At 37.9% G+C, this 16,733-nt stretch overlaps 2 protein-coding genes across 2 annotated transcripts; both read left to right on the top strand.

Annotated features, from left to right (window-relative positions):
• The first annotated feature begins 7,298 nt into the window (after window positions 1–7,298).
• On the top strand, window positions 7,299–8,692 carry foxq1a (forkhead box Q1a). Its single transcript, NM_001243344.1, is given in 1 exon segment — window positions 7,299–8,692. A coding segment is annotated over 1 exon segment (939 nt). The 5' UTR covers window positions 7,299–7,307; the 3' UTR covers window positions 8,247–8,692.
• A 4,359-nt stretch (window positions 8,693–13,051) lies between these two features.
• Window positions 13,052–15,785, top strand: foxf2a (forkhead box F2a). The gene is given in 2 exon segments (NM_001083815.1): window positions 13,052–14,364; window positions 15,551–15,785. Coding segments are annotated over 2 exon segments (1,152 nt in total). The 5' UTR covers window positions 13,052–13,382; the 3' UTR covers window positions 15,721–15,785.
• The last annotated feature ends 948 nt before the right edge of the window (window positions 15,786–16,733 follow it).

Raw genomic sequence — 16,733 nt, 5'->3', positions numbered from 1 at the left:
GTCAACTGAAACATCCAAAGAAACTAACTCTAAGCATAGCATTTCATTTTCACAACAATGTACACAGCGCCCTCTAGTGGATTTTTTTTTATCTGAAAGATGCAATGAAACTAACCCTAAGGAACATGTTTAATTTTGGGAAAATTGTAGACAGCGCCCTCTAGTGGATTTGTCATCTGAAACGTACAATGAAATGATCTCTGAGCAACGTATTTTACATTTTGCTTAAATTTTGCTAATGTCTTCTAGTAGATTTTTTATCTGAAACATACAATGAAACTAACCCTTGGTATAGCATTTCAAATGCACCAAAACATTTGCAGTGCTCTCTATTATTTGTATTTCATTTTTGCAAAAATGTACACAGCATCTCGACTGGATTTGTCATCTGTAACGTGCATCTAAACGAACCCAGAGCAACGTATTTTACATTTCATAAAAAATGCAGCTCGAGCCACGCATTTCCAATGAGCCTGGGTCGATTTTCTTTAGTGATATCCCAATTTTGACGGACAATCTGATGATTCAGATAGTAAGACACGGATTTCTGAGGATCACAGAATTTTAGCAAGAACAATGAGCTGAAGACCAGATCAGTTTCTCCATCTGCATTGTTCAGCACTGTTTATGCCTGGGCCTGTTAGTTGTGCGCTCCAGATTACTGGAAACAATTTCATTCTGGAGAGCCACATATAAACACAGGAGGGGGAAATTAGAGGGTGCACATGCCTATAACTCCACCGGTCCATCATCATTTTCAGCTGAACCTGCCCTGCGTATAACGCAGCGCTGCAGACCACAGTATGTGCCGTATTTATTTGCCTAGGCTAGTGTGGAGTAAGCAGGTCTGGGCCAGGCCTTCGTAGAGGAATACCCATGAAGAAAAATAACTCTCACATCACGAGTTTGGCCAAGTCCTAATGAACTGCATTCGAGTAACAGAAATAACAGCACAAGATCCAAATATGCTCCTTACAGTGCATTAAATAGTAGAGAAGTCCAGGTGGTGCGGGTTTCTTACACACGTTTGGAAAATGTCCTGATTTCATACTCATGTTCATTAAAAACAAGCACTGCATTTTATGCTTGGCGTGTTGTGATCTTCATATGACAATAATTACACTTGTCTGATTTAATTAACTCCACAACAGAGCTGTTCAGAAATGAGTGAACCTTGAAATGATCCTTGAAATCATGCATTTGAGTCACTAAATAGGCCAATCTTGGCTTTTGAAATGTGAGCTGAGCTGTAAATACTATTCATAAGGCAACTTATTATGGCTGATTATCTGTTTTAATTAGCGAGGGACTGTATGCATGCATGCGTCTTTATCTGCCACACCCGCTAATTGTTTTCGCAGTCTCATGGCTATCCAACAATACACTATTGGCTTGTAATAAGGCGCTGTGAGTGTGATTATCATAGTTATTGCGGTTACCCACAGTGGGGAAGCGGAAACACACTGCTTCATCTGCTCAAACATTGATGTCAGATTTGTGCTATCTGAATATTACGGTTCAGACTGTCTGGTCAGGTGATGGAATCAAATATTAGTCTACTGGCGGATCTTAAATTGATGCTGGTGGTCTATTTCAGGCATCAGATTCAGAAACAGCGCTGTATTATTGGAAGAAAACAACATATTAATCTCTATAATGCATTCAAAATCCTTTGGAGCAAAAAAAAAAAAAATCAGTAGTACAACAAATAACGTCATCTTTGACATCTAAATTAACGTGTCTGATCAGCAACTTGAAAATATAAGTAAACTAAATTAGTACACTTCCAATTTTGCTCAAAAATACAATTTCACCTTTCATCAAGTCACACAATCAATAGAAGAGATATGTCTTCAGACACATCACACTCAATAATAACCCTAATTAATCATTCATTCACTTTGCTTTGGTTTAGTTGCTTATTTTTCAGGGGTCACCACAACAGAATGAACCGCCAACTAATCCAGCATGTTTTATGCAGCTGATGCCCTTCCAGCTGCAACCCAGTACTGGGAAACACCCATACACTCACAATTTAGCTTATTCAGTTCCTCTATAGCGCATGTGTTTGGACTGTGATGGAGTTCAGTCGTAAGCAATTGTACGCTTTTAAAAAGGAGGCGTGGCACCTAACCCCACCCCTAAACCCAACCGTCATTGGGGGAGGAGCAAATTGTACTAAAATGTACGAATTAGATCGTACGAATTCGTACGAATTAGCCACTAAATCAAAAAGTTACGAATTGCCGTGAGATTGTGTTGGGAGGACGCCACGCCAACATGGGGAGAACATGCAAACTCCACACAGAAATGCCAACTGACCCAGCCGGGATTCGAACCAGCAACCTTCTTACTGTCAGGCCACAGTGCTAACCGCTGAGTTACCGTGCAGCCCCTAATTAACCAATCAACAAATCAAGTGGAAAAAAAGAATACAAAAATCAAGAAAAACTAAATATACACAAAATAATAATTAAGATTAGTTTAACTACTAACACTATGTTTATATATATATATATATATATATATATATATATATATATATATATATATATATATATATATATATATATATAATGACCAGAACATACATGTAAAATACATTTAACATAATATACATGTAATATACATTTATTAATATGACATAAAATATTTAATCATTAATATATATATATATATATATATATATATATATATATATATATATATATATATAATGAAAATTAAGATGCTTCTACAGGGGTCACCAATCTCGGTCCTGGAGGTCCGGTGCCCTACAGGGTTTAGCTCCAACTTGCCTCAACACACCTGCCTGGGTGTTTCAAGTATACCAGTCCCACTTTACATTAAGTGTTCTTAATTACTATGTACTTGCATAAAAAAATAAATACAATGTACTTACTGTGTTTATAATGTATTTGAGAACACTTGTGGTGCTCTTGAGTTGGGATAGAGGTTGGGTTATGGATAGGTTTGTTGGCATGGGTAGGTTTAAGGGTGGGTTAAGGTGTATGGGATGGTAAACGGTATATTTACAAATGTAGTTACAGAAGTTAATTACAGATGTAATTACATACATGTATTTAATCAAGCATAAAAATACATGTATTTACACAATAAGTACATTATAGTAAACTATTAATTCCTTGGTAAGTACATATTAGTTAAGGCCACTAAATATAAAGTGGGACCTGTATACCTAAGTGCTTGATTAGCTTGTTCAGGTGTGTTTGATTAGAGTTGGAGCTAAAATCTGCAGCACACCGGCCCTCCAGAAACAAGTTTGGTGACCCCTGTACTACCACTACTACGATTTTTATTATTTCTATTTTTGAAATGTTTACATCGAGTGTCTTTGTTCTAGTTTTGTTCCCTAAAATGTTCCCATCTTTTCAGTCACAGCTATGAGAGTAAAACTTGACTTTCTCCTTCCTACATGTCTAAGAATGCAGGAATGCAGGAGAAGCCACTGATGCTACGACATTTACTGTAGTCGCAGTGACACGAGCCGTACAACAGGCACATATTTAGTTTGGATTTCTCAGATAAAAAAAAAAACTTCCAATCAGATAAAAACTTAATAGCAAAGAGATATTTTTTGGACATTTACTGCACAATAACTTTGTTATATTAAATAATATTATTCAATTTTAGAGTCTCTGAATGTCAAGTGAAATAGATAAAGTTGACTGGCAAGATATGGGATTTACAGCTTCTTTCAGTAATTGCTGGTCCATTCCTCTGTGGTAGGATAAACCAGGGACAAAGCCGAAGGAGAGCGAGTGGGATTCTTTCAGCCCTAATTCTTTGAAATCTCAAAAAAGCATTTAATTAATGCATTTAATGCATTTAATTAAATATGTGTATCCGCTGTGTTAAACACACGCAAATAAATATTTTGTTCTTGCTCGTTAAAACTACTTATTTAAATTGAGTTGAAACAACACAATTCTTGAGATTTCATTGGGACAACTTAATTATTTTATGTTCACTCCACATAAGTTTGCTTAAAGTGTTAAGCTAACTTAATTTGTGTTGGGACTACATGAATGAATTGTGTGGAACCCTGCACTTTTTACAGTGTATGCTGGATGAGTTGGCGGTTCATTCCGTTGTGGCAACGCCTGATTAATGAGGGGACTAAGCCGAAAAGAAAGTGAATGAATGAATAAATAAATAAAAGCTGGTTTGTTTCAACCCAATGTTAGTTCAATGCACAATGAACTTGAGTTAAAATGTACACTCAAAAAACAAACATTTGTTTACTTGTTCAAACTACTTAATTAAAATGAGCTGAAACAGCACAATTCTTGAGATTTCATTGGACAACTTAATTTGTTTATGTTTAATCCACATAAATTTGTTAAAAGTGTTAAGTTAACTTAATTTGTGTTGGTACAATATGAGTGAATTGTGTGGAACCCTGCACTTTGTACAGTGTAATTGCATTTAATAAAAATAGTAATAATAAAAAAACACAATGTTTGTCTATATTTGACCCAGTGCTGGGTTAATACAACCCAGTATTTTGTATAAGTTAACCTGGCAAACATGATACTATTACATGCTTACATTCTACATTTTCCCAGCATCATTTACAAACAATCAGCTTGCTTGCATAACAGAAAGAGTCGTTTGATTTGTACTTCTTAAAGAAAAGCCAAAATATGCCCATTTTTTATTTCATACTTAAGAAAATGCTTCTGGGTTCAATTTGGACATTTTTTATGTGACATTTTAACCTACACAGAAAAGTGTTGCATGCAAAACTGTTGCAAACAATTTATTTGTGTTGAATTTAAACAAACAAATTAAATTTAATAAAGTTCAACTTAATTTGTTTGTTTAAATTCAACACAATTAAATTGTTTACAACCACCTAACATAAAGAAAAATGAGAAAATCCAAGGAATCATCTTTGAATCATTTTTTTCAGCAACTGATATGGTTTTATCCACATTTACCTAATATTGGGTTAAAAGAACCCAGAATTAATTAGCATATGACATGATTTTTATTGCATAACCAACTAGTAATGCGATAGGACTCTTGTTGTTTTAGGTTAAGCATGCACTGTAGAGCAAATACTGGTTTGTTTTAATCCAACATTGGGTCAAATATTGACAAACCCAATAGTGGGTCAATGTTTAAATTCAATTTAAGTGGCATATATGTCCATATTTGACTAAACCTTGGGTTAATACCACCCAGCATTCTTTAGAGTGTCATCAACAAATGTAATATACTGTGGTTAATGACTGAGCAATGCGATTTACACAACTCAACCGACATGCACACAATGTTGTGAAAATATGTTGCCACTTATTATTATGTGCAGCAGAAAAGATCACAAATCATGAGGACACATGTACACAGTAAAAAATGTCCACAAATGAGCACTTTTCTGTGTTTTGTGATTCATGATTTAGTTTTTCCATGTTTATTTATGCTTTTGAATTGCATTACGGGAGCTTGATCCTTCATCCAGCAACTTTTAATCTTGAAAAACTTTTAAAAAGTGACATGGTTAATAAGAATTTTCAATATGCATATTCTAATAAAAGACTTAGCATAGACATTTAGTTACATTTAATTAAATAAAGTACAGAAACATATGTCACGTCATGCACATAAAAAATACAATTAGTTAAAAAAGTGAGTAAACTCATTGCTTTCAAAGTGATTAGTTGGCTTTACTTAATAAAGTGAGTAAACTTGTTGTCTTTAAAGCGATTAGTTGACTTAATAAAGTGAGTAAATCTGTTGCTTTAAAATTATTAAGTAAATTAACTATATAAAATTAGGTCAACTTAACAGTTACAAGTTAAAACTTGTTGCTTTTAACATTTACTCACTTTTTTAAAAATAAAATAATTGCTTTTTACAGTGTATCATTTACTTTGTGGGGTGTCACAGTGGCACAGTGGGTAGCACAATCACAGCAAGACCTTCACAGCAAGAAGGTTGCTAGTTTGAGCCCATTCGAGCCCTGGCTGAGTCAGTTGGTGTTTCTGTGTGGAGTTTGCATGTTCTCCCCATGTTGGCGTGCGATTTCCTCCGGGTGCTCAGGTTTCCTCCACAGTCCAAACACATGCGCTGTAGAGGAATTGAATAAGCTAAATTGTGTGTAAATGCAAGAGTGTATGGGTGTTTCCCAGTGTTGGGTGGCGGCTGGAAGGGCATCCGCTTCGTAAAACATTTGCTGAATAAGTTGTCGGTTCATTCCGCTGTGGCATCCCCTGATTAATAAAGGGACTAAGCTGAAAAGAAAACGAGTGAATGGATGAATTTACTTTGCAACAACAACACTGTACAGTAATTTATTTGAACATTAAATTTAAGTCATCTACAACATCTATATTACGATTAGCCTATCGGCTACTAATAAATATTAATATAAAATATTAGAATTTTTAGAAACTTAAGAAACATTACAGACTGTAAAATACATTTTTGCTGCCTTAAATTTTTAGTTTTAGTTGAATCAAATGAACTTTTCAAGTTTATCTCAACTTATATTAATCAATTTGACTAAAAATACAGTATAATTTAAAAAGTCAAACTTTGTAAAACCTAAAAAAACCTTGAAACCAGATTAACTTATTAAAATGAGTTAAAGAAATATAAATTATTTGTTGTCTAGACTTTTGTAATTATACAGTGTAGTTTAAAGTGATATATTGAGTATAGTTGGTGTTGCATATTATACACAAACCTTGTAATAAACTGCTAGTCAGTTATTTTACACACTTATTTCTCTCTATATTACTTTTTATGCATTATAATATTTTAAACTGCTAAAATAACAATAAAAGTCACTTTGGTAAACAGTAGAGTTGAATTTTCAACATCAGAAGAGGACAGAGCAGAGATCAACATCCCATAATACAATTCACCACCGCAAATAAACACTTGTGAATCACACAAATGTTGATTAACAGATATTTTTACAGTGTAGAGCATCAGCAGCGGAGGTTTCGCTCATCGCAGGTGTGTTGTCTGATAAACGCACGCCACCTGCTTTCCTCAGGTGAAATTCTTCTGCGAGCAAAGGTGAGCAAGCGCGCAGGTGAACCAACAAACACACTGTGACGAAACCCGTCTGCAATCAACAAACCCATTCATCATCATCATCTCAGATCTCAGATGTTTGTCCATATACGCGCGACCGCTTTATTATTTCAAAACAGGGTGTGCATGATCCCGGTGTTTTTGTGACTTGATTTTAAGACTTAAAGACAGGCCCCGCCCCTGTAGGCTTTCCCCGGAGGTGAGCGCCTATATTAGCCTGCCGACAGCCGCTCGGGATGTCAATGCACTCATCATCTGCAACAGGTAGCTACACCGCCCTGTCACTCTTCGAACTTTCTGAAGCTCTGCCAATGAAACTGGAGGTTTTCTGCGGGAGTCACTACGACTCCAAGCCTGCGGAGCTGTGCAGCGATGCTGAGGGGAGCATCCCATCGCCGGTGTCCGCAGAGGAGGAGCTGGGCTCGGATGGAGACTGCGTGGCGCACAGTCCGGCACCTGTCGCCGACACCAAAGGCAAACCCTACACTCGGAGACCCAAACCTCCATACTCTTACATCGCACTTATCGCCATGGCCATCCGAGACTCCAACTCCGGCCGACTCACTCTAGCCGAAATCAACGACTACCTCATGAAGAAGTTCCCGTTTTTTAGAGGCAGCTACACCGGCTGGAGGAACTCAGTGCGCCATAATCTGTCTCTAAACGACTGCTTTCTCAAGGTCTTAAGGGATCCTTCGAGACCGTGGGGAAAGGACAATTACTGGATGCTGAACCCGCACAGCGAGTACACCTTCGCGGACGGAGTGTTTCGCAGAAGGAGAAAGCGCATTAGTAAAAAAACCGGCAGGGAGCCAGAGGGGCCGGTGCAAACCCACGCATTGGACAGCAATGACTCCATCGCTACGCCTCCTTCGAGCGGAAAGTTCACCAGTTCTTTCGCCATTGAGAGCATCCTCAGTCGACCCTTCAGAAGGGAGGACCGCCCCGTGCTCAGCCCTGACACCTGGCCGGGGGGAGTGGACACTGTGCTGCCGTATGTCATGCTTCGATCCTATGGTGCCCTGGAGGACCCTTCCATGAGCCGCCGACAGCGCGACTTTTTCGCATTCCAGCTGCCGCCTGAGTGCCTCTCAATCCCGCATACGAGCGCGGCGGTGCCCGCGCCTGCAACCGCGGGATATCACCCGTTCAAAATTGACTATTTGTTGTCGTAACATTGGGTACTTTGTGATGGGGGAACTTCGGCACTTTCTACAGCACTCGTGACTTGAAAGAGACATTGTGCAAGATACATTTCATTCGACTGCATTTTTAAGAATCGTTCAGAACCTTTAATATGCACCATGAAAACAAGTGAACTCAAAGTTGTGAACTATTTAAGTCTATTCTATTTTGTACTGTCCTACTGAATGTTTTTAAGTCGTTTCCGTGTATTTATTTGTCATATTTTGTGTTTGTTCTGTGTTAAACCAGCGGTGCCTCAAACGATGATGCCTTCATTTCAGATTTAATACTCAAGATGAACTATATGAGAGGCGAGCTCAGTTTGTGAGGCTCCTGCATCAAACTTGTAAACTGGAATTGTTTAAGCAGTTGTTTTTCTGACAAAATGCACGCGCATTTTATATTGAACAATAAAATTGTTTTTTTTTTAAATGAACGAACTGGTTTTCTGATCGATCACGGTAGTTCACAGTTATCTTTTGCTGTGGCTTATATGCAAATCGACGTGCATATTGACAACTCATATGACCTATATTATTTGCATAATTGTCGATGCACTTCGAGACTTGGAATTGCAGTATAATTTATAAAACAATAAAATTTCAGGCTCATTTTCAACCAGTTTTCTCCCAGAAAATAAACCCCCAGATAGTTTTAGAATCAACATATGTATGCTATGTTTTCACAATAACTCCGCTTGACAGTTTCCCACGCATAAGCGCGTTGATTAGAAGCAATTGCGAGATTGCAGTGATGCCGCAGGATGAAGCACAATCTGTTTGAATAGTAAATTAAATTCACGTGAGAGCTGTCCACGGTCCTGAAGATACGGTGACATAACTTCGTTTTGATGGACAGGTATAGTGCTTTACCAATGAGATAAGGAGAAGGTGCTGAAATTGTAAGCAAAATCCATCTGATCCTGCGTTAAACATTGCCTACATTAAAAACACACGTCGAAACACATTTTAAAGTCATATATAACGTTTGTATAGGTGGTAATAATTATGTTATTATAAGTACCGCTCATTTTTTATAAATAAATGTTATAAAATTAGGATGTTTGCAGCAATGCCACACACAAAAAGGATGCGTTGTTGTAAGACTTTTGGGTCAATTATGGACAAAAACAACTCTGGGTTTATTTTTAAAAGGGTAATTTAAATTTAATTGAAAAAATGAACCATATTTGACAGGTTTGGTTACGGCAATTCAGCATTTTTAGGATGCATAAAATAATATATTTTGTGTTTCTCAAAGAACCTTCCTCGAGTCTAATCTTTAATCATCATTTTAATATTTATAATAATATGTAATAAATATAATAATAATAATAATAATAATAAAAATTAACGCAAACCGCTTAAATCAACACTTATATAAGCAATTATGAAAGCAATAAACTGAAGTTAATGGAGTGAGAAAAGGGACAATTCGCATAGGCAGAATAATCGACATTTAATAGATCAAATGTCCGTCGTAGTTCATTCACACTGAATAAATAAATGAGTCACAAATGTTCACAAAAAAGAATTGAAATCGACATCATACACGTCAGCGGTGCACGGCATGCTCTTGCATACCTCTCGCATCATGCGTATTAGGTGTAGCACGTGACGTCACGGAGTAAGTCATCACCACCAATCAAACTGACATGGCCTGTTGTCATTCACAGTGTTTAAAGAGACAACTGGAGAGACTATACTGCAACCTACAGGATGCAATGCACAATATCGTCCTACATAACAGACCAGAGTGCTATATTTTGCTTGCACAGTGTTATTGTTCTTCATTAAATATTGCTTGACTGCATATTTATTAGACATCCAATATTTATCTATTTACAATTTCATCATTTTCCTAATATCAAAATGAACATGCAGGGAAATTTGTTAAAAAAATGCAACGTCAGCAGTTCCCCACAGAGCCCAAATCTTTGTTATCATCATGCAGTTTATTTGTTTGATAGCAGTTTAAACAATTGCTGAAGTTGCTCGACTTGTGAGGGGGAGAAACATTCGTCATTCGTAGGCGCCTCGAGATCTCAGCGCTTTGTTTTTTTTCTCCTGAGTTTCCCCGAGAGCGGACACAGATATATTTAGCAATTCAATATTTATATTTTCTGTCCAGAACTGCAAATATCCGTCCCCCGAAGTGCCTCCTGTCACGCGGATAGAGAAAAACCTCTAATATCGGCATGTTTTACAGCTCCTCGCCGCATTCGGATGGATTCGACGTCAATTTGTCGCCTTTATTTAAAAGGTCACCAAGAGGAATCCAGCAGTCTGGTATAACAATATTATCCCCGCGACGAGAGGCTGCGGTGTTAAACCTTCAAAGTCCTTCACGTATTTTTCTTTTGCACCGAGAACGGCTTTTTCCAAGCCAAGCGTGCATCCTGAACGCAGCAGGGATAGTGGGTTTGATGTTGCCGGGAATTCTGCAGCGATTATTTTCTTTACCTTTATTGTTATGACGAGGGCTGATTTTATCTCCAGCTTCCTTTTGTTGTCTTTGATAAAGATGTGAGGCGGCTTGTTTCGGCCTATGAAGCATGCTTGTGAAAATTGCCCTCGGAATCACAGCATTCGTATATTTCAGTGTGCGAATTCACGAGGAAACCGAATTGTGGAAGAAGAAAAAAAGACTAATTGGTCTGTAGGTCTATTGTTTAATCTGTAAGAGGCTCTAACCAGTAAACAGTAGTGGAGTCGATTGGTTTACAGAACAAATAAATATACACGAGCAAAGAATTGTTTTAAATAATCACTGACACGTGTATTGATAAAACAAAATCTGTTAATTATTGAACCGACTACTAAAATAGTTAATAGTACACTTTAAAAAAGGGTTGGGTACGTTTAAATTGAGTACAAATTTGGGTAAAAATATAGACAAAACTCAGCCACTGGGTTACAAATGTTATTGAATAGACTTAACTCAGCAGTTGAGTTTGCCCATATTTTAGCCGAAATTGAGTTGAAATAAGAATCTTTCAATATATACAGACTTATATATTTTTGTTTATTTTTTATTATTATTTGTCGGCCTATAAGTTGGTATTGATATTATTATACCCTAGAAATGCTGGCTTGTTTTAACTTAACGCTGAGACAAATATAGAAAAGGCTAAACTTTGCATGGATAAATGTTTATTGTTATCCATTAAGTAATCCATTATTGTTTACCATTAAAAACTCAAATTATTATTATTATTATTATTATTATTATTAGTATCATAATTATTATTATTATCATCACCCTCAGGGGCGGATTTAGATATTTTGGGGCCCTAAGCAATTCCATAGTTCCAAAGTCCTGAAATGCACCCTTTCAGCTTTTATTTAATATTTACTTATATTTCTGTTTTTTTATATCACTAAATCTTCTTTTCGACATTTTAAATTAATGCAATTTTGAATTATTATTTTTCTTAAATTGATTTTCATCTAAAAATTATATATATATATATATATATATATATATATATATATATATATATATATATATATATATATATATATATATATATATATATATATATATATATATATATATATAGTTTGACTGCTGGATTGCTCCACGATGAATATTTTATTTTGTGATATTATTTTTATTACATAATACGTACTTATAATAATATCATATTTGATTGTATATTAAATAATATTTAATTACGTTAAAACTGTATTTGTTTAACTCCCACCATACAAAATATGGTAGAAAACGATGTTATATTTTATGGTTATAATTTATACTTAGATATGAGGGCTGCTTACCTCGCTTATTAGTTGAATCCACCCCTGATCACCAGAAAAGATTGGGGTGCATTAAATCAACGCTATAGGTCAAATACGGACAAACCCAATAGTTGGTTTAAAATTTTTATTTAATTTTTTTTATTGAACCAACGTTGGCTTTGTCCAACTTTCAAAACAGAATTTTAGTGATTTTATCATTATTATTCGACTCCAACCGTTTAATAAATTAATCTATATTAATTGGGCAACAAAAAATAATTATTTTATGAATTACATTTTTAAATTAAGTCAAGCGCACTTTTGCAATTTGATGTTGTTTTTTAGACTAATCATGAATGTTTTTCTCTACTGGAGACATTTTTTTTCATACGGCCAATTAAGCTCACTTTCCACAATTAATTAGTCCTCCTCTCGGGGGGGGATGATAGGGGTCCGGGACGGTAAACTGACACTGCGCTGTGTGTGGTATCCAAGCACTGGCGCGGCGGCTGATGGAAAAAGCCTGCTTCCACTCATGTCAAAATCATTTATCCAGAACAGCCCTTTACAAGAACTTGTATACACTTAGGAGAGGGACTCTTTTTTTTTTCGCCCACCCCCATCGTGCGTACTTGAAAAGATGCTCAACCAGGTCACAATCTTACGTGTTCACATTCTTCTCTCCTTGGCGAAGCAATGAACTCTTAGTTCGCGCGTTGTCTTTAGTGAAAAGTGCATGTTTTTTTTTACATTTCAGCCTCCTATTTTCCAGTGCCAGAGCTCTCACCAAAACACGCCATTAATTACTGGAGGCCTGACAGCTTTAGCCCCGGTGTTTGGCGTGTGGCGCTGTTGATTGAAACGTCGGACTAGGCTTGATAAATGGCGTTATTGCGTGTATTTAGGTTGTCAGAGGGGAGGTGGGGAGTCTCTCTACTCGGACTCTGCACAGCCTCCTGCCAGACCGATAGCTGGAGGCATGCCAGACATGGAAAGGGGTGGGTCCCACAGTTTGAGGAGATTTCTTGGAGGAATTTAGTGGGGATCTAGGGGGCAGAGAGAGATTTACGAATTGATAGGTGGTCGCGTTTTGTTTGGCCGCACGTCTTTGCGCCAGAGGACTCTGGAGCATTGAGTTTCCTTCTCTTAAAGGATTAGTCCTCGCGATGGCCACCAAGAGACTAAGGAGGGGTCGCTATACTGGCGACACACAGCTGGTGGCTTCAGCTAGGAGCGCGTCCTGCGAGCACAGCACAATCCTGGCGCACTGACCTCGCGGAGATTTGTGGAGCACCGGTCCGTTTACATAATCGATTTTCATCCTAAACCGCATCTGACTTCCCTTTCTGAAGACTGACCGAGTCCTTTATTCATCCAGCATTTGCGATGACCACTGAAAGCGCGCAGCAGCAGCTGGACCCGCCGCCTCCCCTCAGGTCCAGCCCGGCATCCAACAGCATGCACTCGGCTCTCCAAAACACGCAGACAGTGCTGGAAAGCACCACTGCCACCGGCAATAAAGGCAAGAAGTCCAATTCAGGCATGAGACGCCCAGAGAAGCCGCCTTATTCCTACATCGCCCTGATAGTCATGGCGATCCAGAGCTCTCCGACAAAAAGGTTGACGCTGAGTGAAATCTACCAGTTCCTCCAGGCTCGCTTCCCTTTCTTTAGGGGTTCTTACCAAGGCTGGAAGAACTCAGTCAGACACAATCTGTCTCTCAACGAGTGTTTCATCAAGCTGCCCAAGGGCCTCGGGAGGCCGGGTAAAGGTCACTACTGGACCATAGACCCCGGGAGCGAGTTCATGTTCGAGGAGGGCTCTTTTCGACGCAGGCCTCGCGGATTCCGAAGGAAATGCCAAGCTCTCAAACCGATGTACCGGATGATGAACGGAATCGGCTTCGGCGCTTCAATGCTGCCGCAAAACTTCGACTTCCAGTCGCCCTCCGCATCACTGGCCTGCCACGCCAACAGCTACAATCTGGACATGATGAGCAACGCGGTGCAGGGCGTCCACGCGGGATACGACGGCCTCGGTGCTGGTCACCACGTCTCACACATGTCTCCCAGTACAGGCTCTACGTACATGACCGCGTGCCAAGTGGCCTCTAACGGAGAGTACGGGCCAGACAGCAGCAACAGCCCGCTGCACTCCCCGCCGACCATGAGTGGCTCTCTGGAGTGCCATTCGCCGTACGGGGCCGCTTCGGCTCATTGGGCCTCATCAGGTGTGTCTCCTTACATTAAACAGCAGCCACTGTCCTCCAGCAGCCCGACCTCCTCTGGATTACACTCCAGTATGCCTCCGTATTCTCTGGAGCAAAGCTATCTGCATCACAACGGCAGAGACTCGGCTGACATCTCAGGTACAGCCGCTTTTACATGCACGCGCTCCATAAGTGTTCACATTTCCACCAAGCTTAATAATTCAGTTTAATGATCGCAAAGTTAATGCATTAGCTCTTATTTTCAAATTAGCATACATATCCAAGATTTTAAATGCTGACAATTTATGCACAAAAATTATATTATCTTAGACTGTATCTTAGGCTGTTTTGGGGCAATCTCGTTGTGTAATAATTTAAACCGTTTATATTTTCGATGCATCTGTGCAACAGAGTTTCAGTGATTAATAAACGCTTAAGTTTATTCTGTACACATTCTTATATTTTGTATATTATTTGAACACAGTGGATTCATTTTTATTAATTTACAGTCATGCAAAAACTGTTTTCAAATTCACTCAAACTAGGAAAATGGTGCAAATTATTTTCAGAGGCCTACGTTTGACACGTGTTTAGGGCGCATATGAGATTGGTGCATTTAATTGAAATCTTGGCAAGTTACACATTTTAGATCATTGTCCTACAATGCTCTTTTGGAGAAACAATCTAACTAGGAAAATAAACGTGTGACGCAGACGGCCTTTGTTGCGCTGTTTGGGATTTTTCTTTCCATGATTACTTAAGGTCAAGAAAACCTTCTCTTCATTGCCAGTGGATTGCTAATGAAACACCAACATTACTTCAAATTAAAAGAGCGTTTTTACACGATTGGTCTATAGTCACTACGGGCTGCGAAGATGTGTTTATTTTTATCTCTTAAAATTTAAATTAAAATAGGTACAATCTAAAATAATGCTGTTTGCTTAACCCAATTGATCAAGCATGGAACTCAACATTGGGTTATTTGTAAAATTAAATTAAGATTGCACTTTTTGTTTACATGTTAAGTTTGGGTTATCACATCATTCTTTAAGAGAGTAATGGGAAATGTTAGCAACACGTCGTGATTATCGATTATTGTGTAAACAAAAATGGGAATAATAATGGCAGGCTACTGGATTCATTTATATTTACAGAAAACACTGACTTTTTATTTTAAGTGACGAGCTTAAAATGAAATATCTAAAATACTTTGTGCTTGTAAATCCCCAATCATATTTAACTGCTATAGAAAGACTGACACCTGAAGAGATTGCAAAGACAAGTATATAACGGGAAATACGTAGCAATAATGATTTCTTTTGTTGTTGTTGTTGTTTTATTTTAGGGATGTCTCGATATCAGTCCCACTCATCGCCAGTCTGTGACAGAAAAGACTTTGTGCTGAACTTCAACGGCATTACGTCGTTTCATCCGTCCACCAGTGGATCCTACTATCATCATCAGCTACACCATCACCAGGGAGTGTGTCAAGATGTAAAGCCATGCGTTATGTAATTTAAAGTATGACAAGCAGCGAGAAAAACACAAGGACTGAGCCCGCAAATGACGAGAACCGGAAATAAGAAGAATAAATAAGGTTAACGGAAGACGAAGTGATGCCGTCCATCTCTCCGTATTTAAGGAGAAACTCTATGAAGGAAGAAACGAACTGACCCGAAGCCAATATAGGCCAGATGGAGAGATAGAGAGAGCTTTCTGTTTGTTGGAAAGTCGGACATATTTTACTATCTTGGACAAACCTCTAATCGTCTACAAATACACGCGTTGATAAACAACGTTTTTATCAATCTTGACCACATTTTCAGTGTGGATGAGGGGGTATGGTGTTCATTAAGTGAGCACAGTAAACCGGTGGTAAAATTAATCCTTGTTATTTTTAAATGCACTCAGCAACACCGCGAAATACTGAATTTAGAGTTCGGTGGGATTTGATGCATGCCACAAACCCGCTTGAATACAAGATATTCTGTTTGTCTAAACCTTATTTGTGTGTGTTTCTTTTCGACAGCTCTTTAATGATTCCACCTCTTATATTTTCAGGGGTGAGTGTGTAGGTCTGTGGGTAATTAATGTGTTAGAGGCCTGCGAAAACCATAACAGAATAATAATGATTGCACTTTTGTCGGCTTGACAAGTCGACAAATTACAGTTATGTACAGTACAATAAAGCGATGTATTCTCAAGACATAAAAGTCTAGCCTATTTATTTACTGCTAAATGTTTAAATGAGTTCGACACATTCTTGTGTACAATCAAAATAAAGGTTTTAAAGACGAAGCTTTAAAATATATTCAATCTTTTCTTTTAGCGGAAAATCTTTAGATTATTAAAAACGTCTCCACATTGAGAAGTGGTTTAGAAAAAAACGATGGTTGTAGTAACTCTTAGCAGAAATGTTTTTAGGATAACCAAACATGCATTTTTCTCGCTATGGCATCACTGCATCCCATTAAAACTTTATTTTTGAGTGTATGTTGATTAATCTAAAATATAAAAATCATTTAAAA

The sequence above is a fragment of the Danio rerio genome, chromosome 2 (assembly GCF_052040795.2).
Source record: "Danio rerio strain M-AB ecotype USA chromosome 2, GRCz13ab, whole genome shotgun sequence".
In the NCBI taxonomy this organism is placed as follows: domain Eukaryota; kingdom Metazoa; phylum Chordata; class Actinopteri; order Cypriniformes; family Danionidae; genus Danio; species Danio rerio.
This window is presented reverse-complemented; position numbering and strand designations above follow the sequence as displayed.